This window comes from Solanum tuberosum, unplaced genomic scaffold (genome assembly GCF_000226075.1).
Source record: "Solanum tuberosum cultivar DM 1-3 516 R44 unplaced genomic scaffold, SolTub_3.0 scf00011, whole genome shotgun sequence".
Taxonomy (NCBI): domain Eukaryota; kingdom Viridiplantae; phylum Streptophyta; class Magnoliopsida; order Solanales; family Solanaceae; genus Solanum; species Solanum tuberosum.
Window position 1 is genome coordinate 1,066,833 of NW_006238938.1, and position 10,812 is coordinate 1,077,644.

The window sequence follows — 10,812 nt, forward strand, 5'->3', positions numbered from 1 at the left end:
ACTTAACTATTTTGGACCATATTAACATTGTTATACGCATTTCTTTGAAAACATGAAAAATTTAGACCACAGTTCATCTCATGTTCAATAATTGACACAATCTCAACTTTTCTAAAAAAAAGATATTTTCTAGTAAAATTTAAGGTAGCCTTTTTAGGGCTTGTTTGGATATTTGGCTTATGAAAAATAATGTATAAGTCAAAAGTTAAAAGTCATAAGTAAATGATAATTTATTTTTAAATATTTTTTGCCTAAAAATAAATACTTAAAAGCACTTTATAACCTTTCCAAATACCTCAAAAACTTAAAAGAATACTCTAAAATAAAAAAAAAACACCTAAAAATGAGCTAATCCGAATAGACACCTTTAGTCAGATTTATTTCTTCATAACATATATGATATAACTCTTTATTAGCAAATAATCTTCAAAAATACATAAAAGATCTTTGACGGCTCTACTACAACAGATATGCTGTTTATTTTCCATATAGGATAAAGGTATATATATATCACATGCATAAAAAAATATTTTTTATGATAGCTGGCATAAATAATAGAGTAAATAAAGGGAAGGACTAGTTGAATAATAATGAGTTGAATATTTTTGTATAAATAGGGGGCATTACACAAAGTGTTAGACAGAAGGTAGAGAGGCAACCAACAATGGCTATTAGAAATCTCTTAAGCTTCTGCATCTTTTTCCTTATAGCTCTTGCATATTTTTTTCCTCTAACGAGCGCTGCAATTCCTGCAAAACGCTTTTATGCTCCATTTAATCGAACTAGCTTCCCTCCTGATTTTGTTTTTGGCGCTTCATCAGCTGCTTATCAGGTAGTATAATATAATACTTCAAATTTTCTACACCCACACGCTCCGAACTCAAGTTGATAGAATAATATAATAACGGACTTCACAATGCAAATCTTTTAGGTAAAAACTATTGTGCTCAGGTGAATTATCCAAAAACCTTCCGAATTTGCCCCTCCTTCGTGTGTGCGGGGGCTTTATTTTTGTTCCTGATTCAAGCACCTGAATCATTTTTTTTTAATTTTATAAAATAGTGAAAATTGAACATATATACAGCTTAATAAACCATTTTATTTAAGAATTATTAAACTACTTATGTTTTTATTTATTTATTTATTTATTTATTTGTATCTTTAATATTACCTACCTCACACACACATGTATATATATATACATGCCTTTCCGTGAAGTATCGAAATATGTCATTTTTTTAAATAGACTAAAAAAGAAAATGAATCATATAAATTGAGAGAGACGCAATATTAACTTTTTTTGTTTTTGTTTAATGAGCTTTCAGATCGAAGGAGAGGCGCTTAAAGGAGGAAGAGGACCAAGTATATGGGACACTTTCACTCGACAGCACCCAGGTCTCATCATGAATTAACATAAAATACAAGTATAAAAAAGGAGGAGGACGGAACAAAAAAAAGTTATCTGGGATTTGAAGTTTACACCACATATCATTTAAATATTACTACTGTTAACTTATCAAAATTAAAATCACCAAAACATAAGAAAAGTATTGTTGGGTTCAAATCCAAACCAAAGATAATACTATATATATATACCTTACACTTCACCAATAATGCAAAATTGAACATTGCATTAGCGATCACTGCATTTTGAAAGCTTGAAGATTATGTAATCCAGAAAATAACTCTGCCTTCGTTGTTTCGAATATGACCAGAATGCTAGTTATGGCGGCTACTTGTTGATATAATACTTGTTTCTTCATATGATATAACTCTTTCTTAGCAAATATTCTTCCAACATACAGAAAAGATCTTTGATGCTTCTACAGCAGATGTGGCTGTTGATTTCTACCATCGCTATAAGGTATACATATATGACATACAGTGCATGTTCGTTGCACTTCTTTATGTTCCTCTAAACTGCATATATATGTTTCATTGAATATTATAGGAAGACATTCAACTGCTTAAGCAAGTGGGATTAAGAGCTTTCAGGATGTCTATCTCTTGGTCTCGAATTTTACCATGTACGTAACAATTCATTACTTACCTATTCTTAAAGAATAAGAGAAACTCAAGATATGAAATATCAGCTAGGCTGCTACTTCTTGTACTACCTGAAATTGACTAGTAGCCTAGTGCTAGTGTGACTCTAACTCTAGTTATACAGGATAATTGGACCATGTTATTCAGCCTGTTCCATATATTCAGTTTCCCTAATCTTTAACCCTTATAACTTATGGATGTGAAATATATTTACAAGGAAAATTATGTATATAGTTGATCTGCTGAAAGCTTTGTTTCCTTGTTGTGCTTATTTAAGATGGTAAGGTTAGCAAAGGAGTGAATCCAGAAGGCATCAAATTCTACAATAATGTGTTCAACGAGCTAATCGCTAATGGTAATAATATAATTACAGCTCCCTGATCTCTCATTAATTATTTATAATACTATCCATTTAATTAATAAACTTTTCCTTAGGTATAACTCCTTTTGTGACTCTATTCCATTGGGACACACCACAAGCCCTTGAAGACGAATACAAAGGGTTTCTCAGCTCAAAAATAGCGTATGTAGGAGCTGATCAAACATTTAAATAATAAAATAATTGGAGCTAGCACTTAACATGAATCATAATTAATTCAGGAAAGATTATGGTGACTTTGTGGACATTTGCTTCAAAGAATTTGGGGATAGAGTAAAGCATTGGATAACTCTAAATGAACCACTTTCTTACAGCATGAATGGATATACAAAAGGAACCTTTGCACCAGGAAGATGTTCTAAATATGTAGGTAATTGCACTGAGGGTAACTCTGCTACTGAGCCATACATTGTTGCTCACAACTTGCTTCTAGCACATGCAACTGCTGTTAAGATCTATAGAGATAAATATCAGGTAATTAATTACTAGATCTACCTCTTTTTCATGAGAAAACTTTTATTTTCTTATCTTATCCTCCCTCTCTCCAATAATATTGACATGTGAATTAACAAACAGTAAATGATTGATGTAACTTTATTAAATCACTCAATACAAGCCACTTAAATGTTTAAAAATGAATAGTATTTAATAGCAAAAGTAAAATAGACATAACATGATAAATTTTTCACTCGACAAATATTATTAGACATCTCAAAATAATATAGTCGACAAGTAAAAATGGACGGAGGGAATACTTACTATCTCTTTTAATATGATTATTTAATTTGTCATAGTTTGGGTGATTATTCAGATATTTGGGTTGAATAATACTCCCTTTATTCTCATTTATTTAAAAAATAAAATAAAATAAAATAAAATAATAATAATAATAATAATATATATATATATATATTCTCACCATTTCAATTTTATTTGTCTGATTTTGATTTGAAGCATACAATATAAGAAAGTAAAGAAAAATATTTTTGAATTTTACTATCTTAAATTATAGATATGTAGAATGCACCTTGTCATTTGTCATTTAATCTTGTGGGCCCTTAATCAAGTGAAAAATTTAATCATCAAAAAATTATCAAAAAAGAAAAGAGATATATTTTCTAAAAATGGATTAAAAAGAAATATAAGAATTTTTGTTTGAAACAAAGCTATTGAATGCAAAATATAAATTGGACAATTATAAAATAGAGTTGGGTGACTATTAAGTGCATTTAATTAAATAGAAAGCGATATATACTATCCATCCGTTTGGAAGTTTGCTTCTTGCCCATGCATAATTCAGAAATCTATTACTCCCTCCGTTTAAAAAAGAATGATCTCCTTTTCTTTTTAGTTTGCTTAAAAAAAATGATTTTTTTTTCGGTAATATTTTAATTTCAGCTTTTCACGTGACATATTTAAGGCCACAAGATTAAAGGACAATTTTGTACATTTGACAGAACTTTAATTTAGAACCATAAAATTCAAAAGTCTTATTTATTTTTCTTAAACTCCGTGTCAAGTCAAGTCAAACTAGGTCATTCCTTGTAAAACGGAGGGAGTATTTTTTTTTGCCGTAAATTAATTAAATATTCATACTGAATATATTTAAAATATAATTGCAGAAAAGTCAGAAAGGGAAAATAGGAGTTACTCTGGTCACTCATATGTTTGTGCCCAAAATCAATACACCTCAAGGACTCAAGGCCCCACTAAGAGCTCTTGATTTTATGTTGGGATGGTAAGTGCTACTGACCACATTAGCCACTGCCACATGCATGACATCTTCATGACACTCTGAGCAAGTTGCAATTTTTTATTAACCACTAGATGCATGTTAAACACGCTCTCTACCTTTTTTTTTTTTTTTTTTACCGACTTGATTTGCTAGAAGGAGTATATAAAAAGTATTATAAGTTATAATAATTGTCAATTCAAAATATTTAAAAGATATATGAAAAAATTACTGTCAACGATATAATTGGTTAAATCTCGAAATAAAAAAGGTGATTAGGACGGAAAGAGTATATAAAGTATGGAATTTTAATTCGAATGTGATTGGAAATTAAAATGTTAATATATCATTTCTAGATGATTGGTAAAGCGAGATATATTACATTAATACATGTAGATAGTAATTAATCTCTTATATTAATAAAATACAGGTTTTTGGATCCAATAACATATGGTGATTACCCGGCAAGCATGCGAGCTATGGTAGGGCGTCGGCTCCCAAGATTCACAGTTGAGGAATCAAAGCTAGTGAAAGGTTCAATGGATTTCTTAGGGTGTAATTACTATACCACATATTATGCTTCTCCATTGCTCTCTGTTAATAAAGTTAATCTCAGCTACACCACTGACAATCATGCTGATCTTTCACGTAAGACTACAAACAAACTTTATTTCATACCTCTTTTGTCACAATTTATATAACACATTTCGTTTTTCGAGAATCAATTATTTTAAGTTTGACCGATAATTTGCTCATGAAATCATCAATTTTTTAAAAATGAAATTTATATATTATAAGTCATAATAATCGATAATTCAAAATATTTACAAGATATATAAAAGACGTACGGTAAAAAATACTTATTTGAATATTGAAATTCGAAATGTGTCGTATAAAGTGAGAGTATATATCTTCTTCAGTTTCAAATAATTACTTTCTCCTTTTTTTCTGTTAAGCATTAAAGGACGGAAAACCTATTGGCACACCGGTACTCTTTCTTTCCTATTTCTTTTCTTGTAATTCAGAATTTTCTCTTCAAAATTTTGACTCATATATATGTTAATTAATGTGTGTAGACTGCCTTGGATTGGCTTTTCATTTATCCAAAAGGAATCTATGGTCTCATGCTTCACATCAAGGAAAAATATAACAATCCTCCCATTTACATCACTGAAAATGGTACTTACCTCACTTTTGGTGGTCTTCAAAGATAAGTGTTACATAACTGCTAAAATATTTGACATCAAATTTCAGGGATGGCAGAAGCCAATAATAGCACAATGTCACTTAAAGAATCTTTGAATGACGACATGAGGATAAAGTATTATGAGGGCCATCTATGGTTTCTATCAAAAGCTATACAGTAAGTTTTCTTCTGTAGATTTTTTGTTTTTTTTTGGGAAATGTATTAGAATCTAATGTAAATAAGTTGCATAATGTGCAGGGCTGGAGCAAACGTTAAAGGACATTTTGTGTGGTCGTTCTTAGATGATTATGAATGGGATGCTGGTTTCACTGTGCGGTTTGGCCTCACTTTTGTTGACTACAAGAATGGTCTTAAACGATACCATAAGAAATCTTCTTATTGGTACAAGAAATTTCTATTGTACACTGGCCTATAAATTATGTCACTCTTTCTAGTAGCTCTACTTTGGAAAATTGCATTTTATTTAGAGGTCCATGTGAATTTAAGAGCTCTAGCTACTTGCACTCTCTGTTGAGTGTTGACTGAAAATAAATGTCCTTTACTTTTATGTCATCAAGAATAACATGGGAGCACCTCCCTATTAATCTTATCTACTTGCTTGCTACATTTGTTTGCTAAGCCTCAACAATTTGCAATTTATCTCTTTAATTTCAAAGTCTGTCAAAGATTGCACAATAATGACCACTGTTTTAATAGGCGGAGGCATGACCCGGTGCATTTTACTTCGCATAGGGCGAAGCTTAAGCCCTATGGATCTTTGAATTTTTAATTTACAATATAATATAATAATATAATAACGCAAAATTATAAAAATACATCAATAGTTTGAAATAATTACAAACGTGATTAATGAAACTCATAGAAAATAAACTTCTAACATGATTATACAACTTTTCCACTAATAAAGGAATCATTTTTTTAAAAATATATTAAAGGTAAGTGCCAAAAACACACCTAAACTATTCCCTTTTTTGAGTTTCATAACTAAACAATTGAGAGTGTGCTAAACTATCACTTATTAGTTTGAAAAACACACATCTCTCTTTTATAACACTCTCATCATGGTGTGTGTAATACAAAACTCTCTCTTTTATTTTAAAAAATTGTTACATCACACCCCACATGGACAAAACATTCCACCTTGATAAAACTTAAATAAATTATTAGTATTACTTAAAATTTAAAATTAAAATTATTATCCCAATTTTTTTTTATAAAATAAAATGTAAAATATTTTTCTTATCCCACTCCATTACTTTCTCTCACCGTACACCCCCTCCCCCCCCCCCTTCAAATACAAATTTAGATGTTATTTCATTTTTTTGAAAAAAAAAAATCTACCCACTCCATCTAACCCTCCACTTCAAAAAAAATTTCTTCTCATTTTGTGTTAGACATATACTTATCAAAAATATTTTTTACTTGTAAGACTTTATTTAAAATAAAATTTTTATTAATGTTGTATTCGGTACACAAGTAGAAAAAAATTCCTAAAAATATAAGTACATATTATTTTTTGGGGTTAGTAATACTTTAATCTTTAATTTTTTTAATTAATATTAATAGTTTACTATTTAATGTTTTTCAAGGTGGAATATTTTATGCATGTGGAATGCCATGTGTCAAGATTTTTCAAATAAAAGAGAGAGTACATTACACAAATCACTTATGTGTGTTTCTCAAACTAATAATTGATAGTTTAGGTATGAAACTCACACTCTTAATAATTTAGGTATGAAACTAAAAAAAAGGGGATAGTTTCGATGTGTTTTTGATACTTATCTCAAATATATTATTATCATACTATACAATTTACCTCTCTAAAAAAATAATCAATAAAATTTTCTAGTATTATTTATCATTCCATCATGACTAAAAACAAAATTACTTTCAAATAGCTAAACAAAATATGATAATTTTGAGACATATGACAAAAACATGAAAACCAATGATAAGTGAAACTGTAACATTTCGCTATATATTTCTAAAAGAAATGTTAGATAATATATAATCATCCTCATAGTGTTACCAAATAGTACAAATGTGAAACAACAACTTATTATTAATTTAAGTTACTCTCAATCTTGTTATATCTATAGATTAAAATACTATTAAGTATCATTCATTTATTCATGAATTATGAGAGTGAATAATTTTAACTAAATAATTTAACACATAATTTGTGTAAGATCTGTTAGGTGAGCGCCGAGCGTTGGGTGTTGAGCGTGCTTAGGGTGTACAATCAAGCACTTAGGGCATAAGTCTTACAAAACTAAGCCTTACACTTGAGTCTCGAGGTGTTTTTCTAGAGCCTTTCCCCGGGGTGAGCCCTAACAAAGTCTTTTAAAACACTGATAATGACAATACCAAGTCAAACCAGAAGTAGCAGCTTTGTATTGGGAGAGAAGAAAATCGTTAAATAACTAGTAAGTAAAGCTATGAACTGGATTTTCACTCTAAGTCACTGGGGTTTGAACCCACAACTCTAGCACGGAAAAACATTTCCATGGCCCTTCCATACAACTGAGCCATCAGTCAGATATTTTAGGGGGTTCAACAGTTAATATACATATATAGATATTTATTTAATTTTCTAATACAAATACATGGTCTACGAAAAATCTAATGGGTTCATCTGAACCCCTAAACCCCACTTAGCTACGCCTCAGAGTGTACATATTTAGATGAGAGACATGTATCCTGTTTAAGTTTTAAAGGTTAAAATTATATTAAATAATTTTTTTCCATAATCATAGTTGAGTAATAAAAATAAGACACATGTCTCTCATTTAGATGTAACTTTGACGAAATGAAGAGATATTACAATGGAGAGGAGCCAATTCCCCAAAGTACATAAGAAAATGAGGGAAAGGGAAGGGTGAATATGAAAAATATTCAATAACTTTCATTGGTCATGGCAAGACATAAAGTATGAAATAGAATTTCCCTTTGGAAACAAATGCATATAGGATATATAATTAATAATTATATTTAAGATAACAAAACATCGATATAATTACATATATCTAATTAATGATAGAATATGTAACAATGTGCACAATAACTCGAATATAAATTGTCAATAGTACTGCTCAAGGAAGCTAAGCATCAACCATGGATACAATTCATGAGAAAAAAAATCAGAGAAGAAGTACGAAATTGGGAAAAATATCTTAACTGATTTCCATGAGTTCATGTGTATTTATAGGGAAAGACAAAATATCTAATTGATCAATACAACTGTCATATTAACAGAATTCATGCTAATGCTAACTAACTATATTAACTAACTGATCTGATATGCTAGGCTAAGTAACTAATTGAATTGTTTAACTAACTAACATCATAATTAGCTAATCTTAATACCCCCTCAAGTTAGAGGTGTGGAGAACATTCACAACTTGTGCAATGCTGCATAATATTTTATACTAGTCAATCTCTTAGTTAAGATGTCTGCCACTTGACTGTCTGAGCTTATGTGATGCAGTGAAATAAGTCCTGCATGTAGTAGATTCCTCACAAAGTGACAATAAATTTCAACGTGCATGATTTGCTCATGAAATATTGGATTTCTAGTAATGTGGAGAGTTGATTGACTGTCACAATATACTTTAATGGGGGGTCAGTAGTGGCACTATAAGTTATGTTAGTAACCTATTAAGCCAAACTAGTTCACCTGCAACTTTCCTCAAGGCTCTATACTTTGTCTTTGTTGAAGATAGGGATATAGTCTTTTGCTTCTTGGATTTCCATCTAAGTGGACTATTTCCTAAGAACACATTATAACCACTTACAGACTTCCTCGAATCAGGGCATGCAGCCCAATCAGAACCACAATAAGCCTTGACAGTGTATGATTGGTCGTGTGACATGAAAATTCGTAAAATAGGATATGTCTTGAGATTTCTCAATAGGTGAAATGTTGTTTGCAAGTGTAGTTCTCTGGGATCCTGCATGAATTGAATAAGGTGTTGCACATTGTATTATATGTCTATTCTAGTGTTAGTTAGGAAGTTCATCTTCCTAATGAGATTTCTGTAAAATAGAGGTTCTGACAAGGGAGTTCCTTCTTTGGCATGGAGTTTCACTACATGGTCTAGTGGAGAACTGCAGTTGCTCATGCTTGCAACATTGTAAGCTTTTAACATGTCTAGAACAAACTTTCTTTGTGAAATGATAAGTCCATCCCCTTTATTGAGTACCTCCATCCCAAGAAAGTAGTGCAACTTTCCCAAGTCTTCGATTATGAACTAATCATGCAGGAAGATTTAGAGTTTCTTAATCTCAAAAGCATTTGTGCCAGTTAGAATACCATCATCTACATATACAACAACAAAGATAGTGGAACTTTCAAGACTTCTAATGAAAAAGTTAGTAGTCATTCAATGAGTAAGTATAACCTTTGGAGTACATGGCCTTAGCCAACTTGGCATACCACTGCCAATTGGCTTCCTTTAGACCATATATGGATTTATTCAACTTACACACCGTCGCTAGTTTATGTACCACCAAACCTAGTGGCACCTTCATATACACCTCCTCATGCTACTCACCATGGACGAATGCATTGTTTACATCAAATTGGAAGATGCTCCAGCCCTTCTTTACTGTTGTAGCTAACAAGGCCCTCATAGTTGTCATCTTAATCAATAGTGAGAAGATTTAGATCTGGTGCCTGATCTTTGTGTCCTTGCTTTTGTGGCCATGGTGAAGCTTTAGCTGCTTCTGCTTAAGCAGCAAAATGCTCTCTTAAGTTAGTAGGGCCAGATCAGGCTAGCCGCTTAAGAGGCCCTGGCCTCATTTAAGCTCTTTTCACTTTAGCGGGTCTGACAAGCTCAGGTCATCTTGCTTAAGCAGCCCTAACACCGCTTAAGTGACTTTTACTTTAGCATCCAAGGGCTTGCTTCCCCATATGCTTTAGCGGCACTAGTGAAAACTTTTTTAGTACTTGAAACTATTTTAAGACTGTGTTTAAGGTCTTTTCTTTTAGTCATTGAGATCAATTTGAGAGCTTCTGGACTCGTTTCTTCATTCAATTTGATTTTTGTTGCTGGAATTAGTTGAGACATTGCAATGGGACTCTTGGGAGAGTGTTGTAGTCTCATTTCAGAGGTAAGTTCTTGCTCCCTAGACCTCCAATGGTGTTTGAATGGAGTCTTTATTGTATGTTTTGATTCTCTTGTTTCTGATCCCCGATTGGTACCCCGGTATGGATATAAGTTTAGGAAGGTAAATTAAACCTCTTGACAAGGTAGATTCTAAATTTTCCAACACAGTTCCTACATTTCTCATTTTGACTCCAATATTTTGTTATCTCCTGTATTCAGGTTAGTCAAAAATACAGAAAAAAGATGAAATAGACAGAAGGAATTTTAATCCGAGTCCACAAAAACCACTGTGTTTCCTTAAGAAATTTAATCCCCTCACTGTACCCGAGGTTGCAGATTA

The 10,812-nt window shown here is 31.4% G+C and overlaps 1 protein-coding gene across 1 annotated transcript; it reads left to right on the forward strand.

Moving 5' to 3' along the window:
* Window positions 1-624: 624 nt before the first annotated feature.
* Window positions 625-5,957, forward strand: LOC102588295 (vicianin hydrolase-like). Its single transcript, XM_006339890.2, has 13 exons — window positions 625-832; window positions 1,326-1,395; window positions 1,806-1,864; window positions 1,952-2,027; window positions 2,324-2,401; window positions 2,482-2,569; window positions 2,647-2,899; window positions 4,048-4,163; window positions 4,588-4,805; window positions 5,114-5,145; window positions 5,234-5,336; window positions 5,412-5,520; window positions 5,602-5,957. Exons 1-13 carry the CDS (start codon window positions 665-667, stop codon window positions 5,777-5,779), a joined length of 1,548 nt encoding a protein of 515 aa, XP_006339952.1. The 5' UTR covers window positions 625-664; the 3' UTR covers window positions 5,780-5,957.
* The last annotated feature ends 4,855 nt before the right edge of the window (window positions 5,958-10,812 follow it).

Coding starts and splice junctions, on each gene's coding strand:
- LOC102588295 (XM_006339890.2), top strand. CDS start 665: ATGGCTATTAGAAATCTCTTAAGCTTCTGCATCTTTTTCCTTATAGCT. Junction 833..1,325: donor CTTCATCAGCTGCTTATCAG/GTAGTATAATAT, acceptor ATGAGCTTTCAG/ATCGAAGGAGAGGCGCTTAA. Junction 5,146..5,233: donor GAAAACCTATTGGCACACCG/GTACTCTTTCTT, acceptor TAATGTGTGTAG/ACTGCCTTGGATTGGCTTTT.